Below are 15,131 nucleotides of genomic sequence, written 5' to 3' on the forward strand. Positions count from 1 at the left end.
GGACTTTGGGGCATTAGTTCGATCACTTGGAATATTTAAATGTTTCAAATACAAAATCAGCAGTAGTTGCCCCATCTCAAAGGACATGCCCTCTCATAATCAATCACAAACCTATCATAGTGGAATGTTCGATTCCTAACAATTCTTAACCCGAAAAACAATTTCAAAGCAATTTGGTTAAATTTATCAGGACTCCTAAACAATATCTGGAAGGCTCAAAGTTGATCCTTTTTTATATAATTTTAAAAATTGATTTTAGAGAGAGGAAGGGAGAAAGAGAGAGAGAGAGAGAGAGAAACATCGATTTGTTGTTCCACTTATTTATACATTCATTACTTGAGTCTCGTATTGTGCCCTGAATGGGGATTGAACCCACAACCGTGGCGTATGGAGACAATGCCCTAACCAGCTGAGCTACCTGGCCGGGGTGGAAAAATAGAACCTTTTAAAAAGATTGCTGATATCACCCAGGACTGAAGTATAACAAAAGAGAATGCAGTAAGGATAAAAAATAGTTTGCAAGACAGAGAAGTGTGCATTTGAGTTACCAGACTAGATTTGGCATCAGTAAGTGTGGACTCCTCTTCTAAGAGATACCCTGATGAAGAAATGAGAGAGAAAGGCAGTGGCAAGAAGAGGAGGTGCATTGAAGAAATTTTCTGAGAGTTTTGAGCAGGTTTGTAGGTTGAGGAGCGAAATCGAAACAGAAGACAGTGGAGGTCAAATTGTTGCGGCAAAAACACGCGGGAGAATGAGCTTTGACAGGAAGGGCGGGACTCTTTCTTGGGAGCTAGGAGAGAAGGAGAGAAGGCGTGATGTTCCCATAGGGAGGTCTGGAACCCAGGGAGAGGAGACTCAGGTGTCTGGCCGTGATGATATTGATTTTCTACATGGAACAGAAATGAGGCCATCTGCTGGGACGGGGTCCTGAAGTGGCTGAAAATAGTCACTAACAGAAATATAAAGAAGAAAACTGATCAGAGTTGTAAAACAGGAAGTGAAAACAATCATCACCGCCCTCAAAAAACAGGAGAAAAAAAAAGATATATTTGACCTCGATGTGCATTCTCTTTCTGGCTGGCAAGGGTCCTAAAGTTGTACCCAAAGAAAAGAAAAGTTTATCCTAACCTCCCACAGGGGAAGTTTCAAGCAAAATAGTATTTATGAAGAACAGCAACAAAACAGGCCCTGGCCGGTTGGCTCCGTGTGCGGAGGTCCCAGGTTCGATTCCCAGTCAGGGCACACATGAGAAGCAACCATCTGCTTCTCTTCCCCTTTCCCCTCCCCCTTCTCTCTCTCCTCCCTTCTTGAAGCCAGTGGCTCAAGTGATTGGTTCAAGCCTCAGCCCCAGGCACTGAAGATAGCTCAGTTGGTTTGAGCATCAGCCCCAAGCAGGGGTTGCCAGGTGAACCCCGGTTGGGGAACATGCAGGAGTCTGTCTATTTCCCCTCCTCTCACTTAAAAAAAAAGTTTTAAAATAAATTATTTAAATTTATATAGACAAAAAAACAGAAGTATTAAAATAATAATTTAACTATCAAACATGGAACGAGAGGGTGTACTATGAGCTACACCTCATCTGTCAGGTCTAGGAATCAATGAGTGACATCAATAAATGAAGAGACAAAGGAATAAAGCAGTTGTTCGCAGCTCTGGCTGTACATGACTATCAGCTTAGAGACCTTAAAAAAAAGACAATTTTGTTGGTCGGGAAATAAAACAACACATAGGTAACTTTTTTTAAGCTCCTCAGGTGCTTCTGACATAGAGCCATGGTTGGAAACCACAGATCTAGAAAACTGGGAAATATGGCCAAGTAAAGAGTTGCCCTCTGTGGAGTGTGGAACAGCGGGGTGTGGAGATGAGAGGGGAGAGAGGCTGGATACTGACTCTGTATTCAGTCATTCATTCGCTCAACAAAGCTTCACAGAAGGTCTTCGATTTGTCAGACTGCGTTAGGCTCTTTCCACCATAAGCTCCCAGTACTAGATTTGTTTCCATGAACATGAAAGTTGCTTTGATTAAGATATTTTTAATTTTTTTATTAATTAGTTCAGAGAGAGGGAAGAAAAGAGAAAGGGATGGAGGGAGGGAGAGAGAGAAAGAAAGAAACACCATTGATTTGTCGTTCCACTTATTTATGCATTCATTGGTTGATTCTTATACGTGCCCTGACCCGGGATCGAACCCACAACTTTAGTGTATCAGGACGATGCGCTAACCAATTGAACTACTGAGCCACGGCCTGATTAAAAACCTTAATGCAAAAAAAGCAGCAGCATTACCCAAAGCCACACTTTTAAATACATGGGGCAACTAGCAAGAATCACTGCAACCTGAGTGGAAAGGGCAGAGGCTCATGCAGCAAGAGGGTGGGGGTGGGGGATACAATTGGAAAAACAACTGATACTGCCGTGCCAGCTGAGTTTGAAAGTTAAGAGCTCGGAGAGCATGCTCCCCACCGCTCCAGGACCCTACAGCAGAGCGAAGAGTCCGCGGGACAGGATGGGATGAAGAGGGACAGTCTCAGTGCGTTAATTCAGCTCGGCCAAGGGTGAGCCCCTAACCAGGCGGCTTCACTAGTTGGTGAGATATATGGCCCTTGGGTCAACATTGCAACCTTACTGCCTGTCGTTTCAGTTTCTGTTCTTGTTCTCAAGAGTATCCTGAGACAGACAGACACATACTCTCTCTGCCTCAAGCCATTGTGAAATACCACATGGATGATTAGTTAACACGCCACAAGGATTTTCTGACAATTACCTGGGAAAGGTGAGGGCACCAATGAGGGCCGAGGAGAGAAGGTGTCAGAGAGAAGAAGAGGGAGAGAGTGGGGAGATCCTCCAAACAAATGTCACCTGCTTCAGAAAGAGTTTAGGGCCCTGGCCGGGTAGCTCAGTTAGAGCGTTGTCCTCAGGTCAGGGCACAGATAAGAGTAAACCAATCAATGCATAAATAAGTGGAACAACAAGTCAATGTTTTTTATCTCGATCTATCATCTATGTATCTATGTATCTATCTATCTATCATCTATCATCTAGCTGTCCCTTCCTCTCTCTCTAAAATCAATATAAAAAAATTAAAAAGACAAAGAGTGTAGGGCCAACCCTGCCTGTGTCACTCAAATGCATAATGATTTGGAACTATTTAACTGATGAAGTAATTGTCACCTGGGAAATGCAAACTCTAGCTCATTATCTGCATTAGGAAGAGGGATTACAAGAGGGGCAGAGGGGTAGAGCCTGGAGACCTGATGCAACCAAGAACTGAGTGTGCAGAAAGCAAGAGGTGTGCTTTGCAATCTGGAGCTCAACATAATAACTGTTTATAGTTTGTGCACCTCTGACCAACTGAATGATGAAACCCTTGAGGGCATGTATCCATTTCATAACTCCGAGACCTAGTTCAGTGCCCTACACACAGAAGTTACTCACCCAGTGTTGTTGATTGTGATGGTAAAGATGCAGTCGGGTAAGGGGGTGGAGAATGGCTACCCTGTATATTAATCTAAGGACAGCTCTGCCTTTTAGTTTGTCTTGAAGACAGTTCTCCTTGCATTTAGTTGTAAAATAGCAACAATAATGAAAAAAAAATAGCAACAATAATGCCAATTCACATATTTTAAACTCTTTTGGTATAGAATCTTATCGAAGCCTGGATTGGTGGTGAGAGAGTATCAACTGGTACAATCTCTCTGGGGGGCAACCTATTTATTTACCAAATTTTATAAATACGTTCAAGGTTATTTGTTGTAGTGTTGGTTTCAATATTAGGTGATTGGAAACAACTCAAATATACAGCAATAGGAAACTATTTAAATAAATGATGGTGTATACACACAATGAAATATTATCCCATGGTAAATAAGAATGAGGTCGCTCTGTAAGGATTAATGCAGAAAGCTCTCCAAATCATACTGCTAACTGAGAAAGCAAGCAAGAACAGTCTACTTAATGTGCTCCCTTTTGTCTAAAAAGAGGAAATATAAAAATCTATGTTCACGCCTGACCAGGCAGTGGCACAGTGGATAAAGCATTGGACTAGGACGTGGAGGACCCAGGTTCAAGACCCCGAGGTCGCCAGCTTGCGCGCGGGCTCATCTGGTTTGAGCAAGGCTCACTAGCTTGAGCCCAAGGTCGCAGGCTTGAGCAAGGGGTCATTCGGTCTGCTGTAGCCCCATGGTCAAGGCACATGTGAAAAAGCAATCAATGAGCAGCTAAGGTGCTGCAACGAAGAGTTGATGTTTCTCATCTCTCTCCCTTCCTGTCTGTCTGTTCACAATTGTTTGTATCTGCATAAAATCCTCTAGGACACCCAATGGTCTAAGAACAATGGTTGCCTAAGCTGGGGAGTGATGAGAATGGGAACTGAGCAGATGGGAGACAGAAACACAGGAGAGATTTTTCACTATGTACCTTTTCATATTCTTTAGTTTTCCAGCCATGAAAAAGTATTTTTAGGTAAACATTTCCATAGCACTTATAATATGTCAGCCACTGTTGCAAGTCATTTCGAATTAGTAATTTGTTTATCATAATTACTGTTCTTAGATGCCTTTTTTGAGTCTTCTGAAATAATATGATCTCTCAGCACTTTGAATAGCTATAGTACTTTTACTTTTATTGAGAGACATCATATTCTACATTTTGTTATAATCATTGCATGTTTTTATTATGTAAAACAACAGAAGTGATCATGTATATTAGATGTGTTTATACTAGACTGTCCTATTGGATAATCATCTATATCGATAATATCAGGTTACGAGTTACTTTTTTTTTTTTACAGAGACAGAGAGAGAGTCAGAGAGAGGGATAGATAGGGAGAGACAGACAGGAACGGAGAGAGATGAGAAGCATCAATCATCAGTTTTTCATTGTGACACCTTAGTTGCTCATTGATTGCTTTCTCATATGTGCCTTGACCATGGGCCTTCAGCAGACCAAGTAACCTCTTGCTCAAGCCAGCGACCTTGGGTCCAAGCTTTGCTCAAACCAGATGAGCCTGTGCTCAAGCTGGCGACCTTGGGGTCTCGAACCTGGGTCCTCTGCATCCCAGTCCGACGCTCTATCCACTGCACCACCACCTGGTCAGGCATGAGTTACTTCTTAAGAACTCGAAATTGAAAGAAAAAAAAGTGTCTTCTGAGAATAAGAGGCAGGACTAATGCATGTGTTAATGCATTAATTAATAAGAATGCATTAGCCTGACCAGGCGGTGGCACAGTGGTTAGAGCATTGGACTGGGATGTGGAAGGATCCAGGTTCGAGACCCTGAGGTCGCCAGCTCAGCTTGAGCGCAGACTCATCTGGCTTGAGCAAAAGCTCACCAGCTTGGACCCAGGGTCACTGGCTCCAGCAAGGGGTTACTCAGTCTGCTGAAGGCCCATGGTCAAGGCACATATGAGAAAGCAATCAATGAACAACTAAGAAGTCGCAATACGCAACAAAAACCTAATGATTGATGCTTCTCATCTCTCCGTTCCTGTCTGTCTGTCCCTGTCTATCCCTCTCTCTGACTCTCTGTCTCTGTAAAAAAAAAAAAAAAAAACAAAAACAAAAACAAAAAAAAACAATAAGAATGCATTAGTGGAAATGGTTGAGACACAGAGGTGGATTTAAGGGTGGGTGCACTGAGTGTGCGCCCTGGGCCCTGACTTCTGAAGGGCCCCAGAAAACCCCAACTTTATACTTTTTTCTAATGACACCCAGTTTGGTTTCATATGTGCAATTATAACATGAATAATACATAATACTTTTTATTTATTTAAAAATATGGTTAACATGTATTTTGATTTTCCCTCTTTTTTTTAAGGGGCACAATATTTTCTTCTGCGTTGGGGGCGTCAACCGACAATCCACCAATGTTGAGACAGGCAGTCTTTGGAAAGGGAGGGGCTGACTGCGCTCCTTTGCACAAGCTGTTCATTCTGCCTGCAACTCTCACCTCCCCTAAGGTGTGGGTTCAGGGTTACCTGTTGAGGAAAGATTTCCCTCACCTGCTAGGTCAAAGTTTCATCACAGCACCTGGACATGTCTTAAAACTTACAATATATTCAACACTGGGACGGTAGTTCACGGCCACCTGCCTCCTTTACCCAGACTGCAGTTCCTGGAGAGAAGGGCTGTTATTGTTTTTGCTCACCATTGTCACCCCAGAACCTAGCACAATGCCTGCAATGTAGTATGCCCTCGTACTTTCTTGAATGAATAAGAAAAAGAAATGCGAAAATGTTTCCTAGAGGAGGAGGGAGATTGTTGGTAAGCCTTAGAAGAAAAATAGGCAGAAGGAGCATCCAAGCACTCTCGAAGAAGGAAAGCTGCTAATCTCTGGGCTCTGTACTGACTTCTACAATTACATACCATGTATACTATCTAGTTACATGCTCACGGAAATAGACATAGATATGGCTTCTTGAAACTCTTCCCCTTCCTATCAGTAATTATTACATTTTTCGAGATGGGCAAGATCTCTTTTTGCTTTTACTCGTTTGCTTTCCCAGGAGTTTCTAACTCCCCTTAAGTGACTGCTCAGAATGGTTTCTCTGGACTTCCCAGGAGTCGACCCACCCCTTCACCTTCTCTAAGAAAAAAAGTGGCTCTAGGTTCCCCACACAAAAATTGTTTTCTTTTTCCCTAAAGAGTTGGTCGTACGCGTAGACGTCAACAAAGTAGCAGATCAAGTTTGGCCTCAGCAAGCTACTTTGCGGCCAATAGAGGCTGGTCATTTCCATTTCCAGTCTGCGTCGCAGCCCAGGGCCAAAGCCACAGAGGGGGTAAGGAGACCTGCACGACAATCAGTTTTCCCACTAAGAGCTTTCTTTACTTTGGACAGTAGTACTTGGGGCTTTTGTTTATTCGTTTAAGGAAAGCTTCCCCGATCCTCTGCAGGGCATCCCGCAGCCGGGCGCACGCGCTGCAGCGGGAGCCAGATCCCTGGTCGAGGGGGCGGAGTGTGCGCGCCGCGAGTGCTGTGTGCGGAGGTCACGTGGGCCCGCGGCGGCCAATGGGGAGTGCGCTGGGCCCGGGGCGGTCTCCCGAGCCGGCAACAGCGCGCGGAATCCGCACCCGACTCCGAGCGGAGCGGGAGGCGGGGACGCCCGGCCCGGAGGTGCATTGCCCGGCCCCGAGGTCCGGCTACCCTAGCTTTGTCATTCTGGGCGCCGGAGTAACAGCTCCACATCCCTGTCATCACCGCCTCTTTCATTTCAGTCTGCACTTCCCATTTCTTAAGCGAGAGCCGGAAACATTAGGATGAAAGGCGCTGCTGCCTGCTGGGCCGGGAGCAGCGCGCCGGGGAAGGAGGAGGCCGGCGCGCCCGCCTCTCCCCGGGGACCCGCCGGCGGCTAGCGCCCGCACGGGTGAGGGTCCACGCACGGGCCGCCGCCGCGGGAGTTCTAGGCACGGGGACAAACGTGGGGATCAGGTTGTAGGCTGCCACTCTGTAAGTCAAAGGTGGTAGCGTTGTTAATTCTTCACCCTGTTTCTCCTTTTGAGGTGAAACTGATTAGGAAAGCATTTTGGGTGAAAGTGGTAACCGCCCACACGAGCACCTCGGAACGTCCCCATCAGCTTTACAGAGGGCGCTGAGGACCAGGCGGTCCAGTGAGCGTGGAAACGTGCTGCCAAAGGTTTAAGTAAACTATAAGTTCTAGAATAGTGATTGCACCACTTTGTGAACAATGCTAAAAAAACAAAAAACTACTGAACTGTGCGCTTGAGAAGATTGAACTTCGCGAAGTATGAATTACATCTCAATTTTAAAATATGTTATTCACAGGTGACAGGATCTCAGGCTTTGAGAATTGTTTACACTTGAACAGATGAAAATTCAATATTTATGTCAATAGAGCGCTCTCTGGGAAATAGATTCCGTATTTGATATTGGTGGCCAAAGGCTTATTTATCACAATGCTTGAAATTTCCACTTTCTCAGTGGCATGTGATTCTTTTGAAATTGGAGAATAGTTTGGGATTAGTTTTGATAATACCTTTCATGTGTCTAGCATATTTTAATCTAAAAGTCATAAAAACCCATAAATTTGACCCCAAAGTTCTTTAATGCTCTTCAAAGCATAAGACGAAATTTCCAACAGTCTGGGACATTTAGGAATCACATATTTTTTGCAAAACTAAATTTCAAATTAATTTTTCCTTCAATTCTTTTCTGTACTGGCAAAATCAAGAAGGACTCCAAACTGAATTTTCCCTACCTTAAGAATGCAGACAGGCCCTAGCCAGCTAGCTCAGTCTGCTAGAGCATCGTCCAGAAACACAAAGGTTGAGGGTTCAATCCCCATGCAGGGCACATACGAGAAACGATCCATGAATGCACAATTAAGTGGAACAACAAAATTAATGTTTTCCTATTTCTCTCTCTCCCTCTCTCTCTCCCGCCTCTTCCTCTCTGTCTCTCTAAAAGCAATTTTAAAATAGTGATAAAAAATTAAAAATAGCCCTGGCCGTATAGCTTGGTTAGAGCATCGTCCTAAAGCGCAGAAATTGCCACTTCCATCCCCAATCAGGACACATACAGGAACAGATTGATGCCCCTGCCTCTCTCCCTCCCTCTCTCTCTCCCCCTCTCCTCCCATCCTTTCCTCTCTCTAAAATCAATAAAATAAATATTTTTTTAAAAAAATTTTAAATAGAAAGTAAGTGCAGACATTGTCAGGTCAAGTTTAAAGACAAGTTTTTCTTAAAAGATAAATTTGATCTATTTAAGTTGCTTTGGGATCATCTTAATTAGTTATCACATCACTGATTCAGGGCTAATAAAAACTAAGACATTTTATACCATAGAGCAAAGTCAGTTTTAGATTTTTAGCTCATAGAACTTTGATAAATAGATTTAGCACTGTCCTCCTACAGTTAAATGTTGAAGTAATCCATTTAATGCCCCAATTTGTGTCTCTAATATCAAGAAAAATATTTCTTTTAGTTTAATATAAATCTCTTACCTGGGTTTCTGGACATGGCTGAAACTGGCTGGTCGCTGGCAAGTCTGGTCATGTATGCCTTCTGAAAACTGTATTTCACCCCCAGTGATTTGCAACAATTCGTTACTTTGGGAGAGGGATTCAGGAGTTCTTTAGATTCATAAACAACAGTATTAATTTTTTTCTTCTTCATGTTTTTTCCCTGTTGAAAGATATATTTTCAGAGGATTTCCCCCATTTCTCAGTACATATTTGGTGTGTTAGATGAATACTGATATTCTAAAAATACAAGCAGCCTTTATGCCATATATGCAAAAGTTATAGATTTGAGTGAAAGATGGAACTGGGCGATCTCTAAGGTCTTTTTTAACTTAGATAAACATCTCCCTGTTGCTTGGCCTTTAGATCCAACCCACCCCACCCCCTCATCTCCCTGCAGCCTTTCTCCATCTGTTCAATAACTGCATTCCATCAACAGAACAATCTAAATTAGTACACATAGAAAAAGAGAGACAAATTAGTAAAACCAAATAAAAATAGATTAAAAATACCTAGAAAGCCTGACCTGTGGTGGTACAGTGGATAAAGTGTTGACCTGGAAATGCTGAGGTCACCAGTTCAAAACCCTGGGCTTGCCTGGTCAAGGCACATATGGGAGTTGATGCTTCCAGCTCCTCCCCCCCTTCTGTCTCTTCTCTCTCTCTCTCTCTCTCTCTCTCTCTCTCTCTCCCTCTCCTCTCTAAAATTTAAAAAAAAAGTAAAAGAGGAAGTTATTAAAAAAAAAATACCTAGAGAGGTGGGGAGGGTTGGAGACGGAATACATTCTTCGTCCTACTTCAGTGTGTGTGTTTCCTCCCCGGAATGACTCTTGTCTTCTCTCTTTAATCCTCATACACACAGTCCATCTCAACAGTCTCCACAGACACTAATGAAGCCTATTCTCCCACACACACCCTTCTTTTTCTAATATTCTCACATCAATCCAATAAGTTGAAAATTGAACTAAGGTTGTCTCGAAATAGTTCATAACAAATAGCAATAAAAAGGCAAATATTTGTCAAAATGTTGATTATTGCTGCATCTAACTAGTGGGTATACTCATGGCAAATATATTATACTCTCAAACTTCCTTTGTTTGAAATTTTTAATAATAAAAACTTGGGGGAAAGTCAGGAGAGATATCTAAAATTGTATAGGGCCTGACCAGGCGGTGGCGCAGTGGATAGAGCATCGAACTGGGATGTGGAGGACCTAGGTGCAAGACCCCGAGGTCGCCAGCTTGAGCACGGGCTCATCTGGTTTGAGCAAAGCTCACCAGCTTGGACCCAAGGTCGCTGGCTTGAGCAAGGGGCTACTCGGTCTGCTGAAGGCCCACGGTCAAGGCACATATGAGAAAGCAATCAATGAACAACTAAGGTGTCGCAACGAAAAACTGATGATTGATGCTTCTCATCTCTCTCCGTTCCTGTCTGTCTGTCCCTATCTATCCCTCTCTCTGACTCTCTCTGTCTCTGTAAAAAATAAATAAAATAAATAAAAACAAATAAATATAATTGTATAAGATTTTATATGGATATCTGTAAGATTTGTGGCCTATTTAGAAAAGAATTCAAAACAGAATGAAGCAGTAAATGAATTGGTTGAACCTAGTCAAGTGAGGTATTTGTTACAGGCTCTCAGCAGGTGGAAAGTTAATGGTATAACTGAAATCTTCCTTTGTTTTGGTGGAGGAGTTGTCCAGTGTATGCAGGGCATGTAAAATTCAAGAGAATTTAACATATAAGAGAATTAACAATCACTAGTATTTACAAGTTTATCAGGCTTACTATAAATAACTATTTGGCCTGACCTGTGGTGGCACAGTAGATAAAGCACGTTGACCTGGAAATGCTGACATTGCCAGTTCAAAACCCTGGACTTGTTTGGTCAAAGCACATATGGGAGTTGATGCTTCCAGCTCCTTCCTCCCCCCTTCTCTCTCTCTCTCTGTCTAAAATGAATAAAAATCTTTAAAAAGTAAAATAAAAAATAAAATTACTGTAAAAAAATACCTATTTGAAAAGATTTGTCAGTTGGACAATGAAGGTATGTGGAAAAGGAGTAAAATATTTTTAAAGCATGTGGTCTGAAAAGATTTGTATTTAGTTACATGGAAGATGCACCTTTTAAATTAATTGCTAAAATTGGCGACTTTTTAAAAAAGATTTAATTTATTGATTTTTAGGGAGAGAGAGAAGGGGGGAGGGGGACCAGGAAGCATCCACTTGTAGTTGCTTCTTATATGTGCCTTGACCAGGCAAGCCTGAGGTTTTGAACGAGCGACCTCAGCATTCTAGGTCAATGCTTTAGCCACTGTGCCATCACAAGTCAAGCAACTTTTTAATTTCTTCTGAGAGAGAGAGAGAGAGAAGCATGGACTCATTGTTTCACACTTAGTTGTGCCTTGATTGCTTCTCCTATATGTGTGACCAGAGGTTGAACTGGTGCCCTCACAAATGAGCCTGCGACCCCAGGATCAAGCCAGCAACCTTGGTGCTTTGAGGTGATTTATCCACTGTGCCATTGGCCAGGGCCTAAAATTTGCTACTTTTAACTAAAATAATAAAATGTATCAGCAGAAATGTTATAATTTTCTCTTTATTCTTCTTTTAACAGCTCAGGGAGATTAACTTCTGAATAGAACTTTTATGAGCTTGAAAATTAAGTTTGAAAATTCTTTTAAAAACTCACTTGCTCTGGCCAGGTAGCTCAGTTGGTTAGAGTATCATACAGATACACCAGGGTTGTAAGTTCAATTCCCTGTCAGGGCACATACAAGATCAACCAATGGGCCTGACCTGTGGTGGCGCAGTGGGTAGAGAGCATTGACCGGGAACACTGAGGTCACCAGTTTGAAACCCTGGGCTTGCCGGGTCAAGGCACATACAACAAGCAAATAATGAACAACTAAAGTAAAGCAACCATTAATTGATACTTCTTGTTCCCCCCACCCCTATCTCTCTCTGCTCTCTGTAAAATCAATAAATAAAATATTTAAATTAAAAAAAGAAAAGAATCAACCAATGAATGCATAAATAAGTGGAACAATAAATTGATCTTTTTCTCTCTCTCTTTCTCCCCCTTTCTCTTTCTCTCTACAGTCAATAAAAATATAAATAAATAAATCAGTAAACACTCACTTGTAGAAGACAAATATATGAACACTAGAAGAAAAGGTTAAGACTATAGGATCTAGAAGGTAAAATGCCTGAATAATAACAAGTCTTGGTAGGAGGGAGAAAAAACCACTAAAGCTTTAGGAAAAAAATTATGAGCCTGACCAGGCAGTGGCGCAGTGGATAGAGCACCGGACTGGATGTTGAGGACCCAGGTTCAAGACCCCAAGGTCGCCAGCTTGAGCGCAGGCTCATCTGGTTTGAGCAAAAGCTCACCAGCTTGGACCCAAGGTTGCTGGCTCAAGCAAGGGGTTACTGGGTCTGCTGAAGGCCCACGGTCAAGGCACACATGAGAAAGCAATCAATGAACAACTAAGGTGTTACAATGCACAACGAAAAACTAATGATTGATGCTTCTCATCTCTCTCTGTTCCTGTCTATCCCTCTCTCTGACTCTCTGTCTCAGAAAAAAAAAAAAAGAAAAAAAAATTATGAAATAAATAAATGTGAGGAAACTTCCTAAAACCAAAGGTCATGTGGCTGCAGAATGAAAAGGCCCAGTGAATTTCCAGAATGACGAATGAAAAGAACTATGCCAAGGTTCACACACACACACACACACATCTTGAAATGTCATATATCGGTGATAAACAGTAGATTTTAAACACTTCCAGATTGAAAAAAAAGGAATTAAAACAAACTCAACAGCAGTACTGGATGCTAGAAGACAACAGAACCTTGGAAACCTTGAGGGAAAATGTTTTCTAACTGAGGACTATGTAGCTATTTACATTAACAAGCGAGGCCCTGGTTGGGTAGCTCAGCTGGTTGGAAGGTCATCCTCACAACCCAAGGTTGTGGGTTCGATCCCCAGTCAGGATGCATACAAGAATCAATCAATGAATGCATAAGTGGGGTGCAGCAACAAGTCGATACTTCTCTCTTTTTTCTTTCTCTCCCTCCCTTCCTTTCCTTTTCCTCTCTCTCTAAAATTAATAAAAATTAGAAATTAAAAAAAATGAGACTAGAATAAGCCCCAGTTTTTCACTATCTCAAAAAAATTAGCCTCCCATGCATCTTTTCTCAGGAAACTACTGGAGAAGGTGGGCAGTTGACTAGAAGAAGGAAAAAACCAATAGAGATAAAGGCAGGGGTCCTGCCGGGTGGCGGGGGGAGGTTTTTGTCATAAACTATTTAGCAATGATTGATTTCTAAATTATGTGTTTGGATTAGTTTAAAAAATAAAAATTAATTAAAAAAAAAAAGAAACAAAGTAAAAGAAGGCCAGCGTGATTGAAGAATAATGGGCAAGCCCGAAAGAAGGAAAGAATCTTGTATGCCCTGCTGCATGCTTTAGATTTGATCCTAAAACAGTGAAAAACCACGGAAGGCATTTAAACAGGAGAGTGACACGATCAGACCCCTGTTTCAAAAGACCACTCTGGCACTGGATGGAGGATGGTTTGGAATCAGGCAAGAGACCATTATAGTAACTTAGGAGATGGAGAAAGAGTGTGTAAATTTAAGAAGATTAAAGAACTAGAGTTGATTGATTAGAAAAGGGGATGACAGGGAGACAACGTTCATGGATAAGTCCCAGGTTTCTGATGATCAAATAGGTGGATTACGGTGGCATTAACTGAACCAGAGAATACCAGCATAGACTATTTTGCCTTGTTGGGTAGAGTTGTATTTGGGAGAGGGGTGTGGTGGCAGGAAATGGTGAATTGGATATATTCAGTGTTTGGGTATCTGAGAAGTCATTCCGGTGGCGATGTTAAGGGAGCATTTGCCAAAACAAAGTTGGAGCTCTATGTGCCAGGCACTGTGATAGGTGCTAGGTTTTAATAGTGAGCAAAATCTTTACAGTCCGGGATATATTAGTGGACCTCACAGAGGATGGTCCCTCAGTGTTGCTGAACACAGAGCAGGTGTTGAAAATGTTGGAGTGCATTTAGATAGTTATATTAATAGGGGGTTGTATTCAGATTTTTTTTATTTTATTTATTCATTTTAGAGAGGAGAGAGAGAGAGAGAAAGAGAGAGAGGAGAGAGAGACAGGGGGGAGGAGCTGGAAGCATCAACTCCCATATGTGCCTTGACCAGGCAAGCCCAGGGTTTCGAACCGGCAACCTCAGCATTTCCAGGTCAACGCTTTATCCACTGCACCACCACAGGTCAGGCTGTATTCAGATTTAATAGGTAGAATCAAGGACCCTAGACCAGGCATGGCCAACATACGGCTCACGTAATGAGTTTATGCAACCTGCAATTAAATTTTTAATATTCTTTGCTACTTTAAAATCTCAGCCACTCAGAAGCAGAAGTGTCTTTGATTATTGGAAATCAAGATATTTAAGAAGATAGTGATAAGCGGAAAAGAATTCCATGTGTGACTAATCTAGGGTTAACTTCCAATAATTGGTCGAATGGGTTCGCGATACTTCTTTATTTTTTTAAAAAAAATCCATTATAAAGATTTACAACTTTTGTACTTGTTTGTACTCGATATGAACTGTTTGATGTTTAGTAGCGATGTGAAACCCACATTGTTTTAGGCAGAGTTTGCCAGTGAGCACCTAAGGTCAAACAATTCGTTATTTTTGTGGTCAAGTGTGCCAAATCAAGCGGCATTGTAGCACAGACAATAGCTGCAGTTGATAACTGAAAACGTGTCCAGACTGTAAAACAAAATAGTTGTTTTATTTGTGATATAACCCCTTCAAGCTCAGTCTATTAATTAAATATTATTTTGATTGATTGCGATACAGTTTGGATATTTATACAGTATGTAATTATATTTTTATTAAAATAATATATATTAAAATTTTTTTCACTCACATTTATTCATAAATAAATTACATAATAAAATTTTGTTTACTTAAATGAATCGTTTTTGTATTTAACATTTTTTCTTTCTCTTTTTCTTTTCTTATTTAACATTTTTTAATTTTAATTATTTCGTCCGGCCCGTGAAAAAAGTTTTCTTTCTGATCTGGCTCGGGGCAAACACTGTTGGCCATGCCTGCCCTAGACCG

The 15,131-nt window shown here is 41.8% G+C and overlaps 1 protein-coding gene across 1 annotated transcript in view; it reads right to left on the minus strand.

Moving 5' to 3' along the window:
- Window positions 1–9,131, minus strand: part of PXT1 (peroxisomal testis enriched protein 1) — a 28,045-nt gene extending 18,914 nt beyond the window's left edge. The window contains exon 1 of the mRNA XM_066252919.1: window positions 8,960–9,131. Coding sequence (XP_066109016.1) covers window positions 8,960–9,131 — 172 coding nt within the window. The remainder of the gene's footprint in view (window positions 1–8,959) is intronic.
- Between the last annotated feature and the right edge of the window lie 6,000 nt (window positions 9,132–15,131).

The sequence above is a fragment of the Saccopteryx bilineata genome, chromosome 1 (genome assembly GCF_036850765.1).
Source record: "Saccopteryx bilineata isolate mSacBil1 chromosome 1, mSacBil1_pri_phased_curated, whole genome shotgun sequence".
In the NCBI taxonomy this organism is placed as follows: Eukaryota; Metazoa; Chordata; class Mammalia; order Chiroptera; family Emballonuridae; genus Saccopteryx; species Saccopteryx bilineata.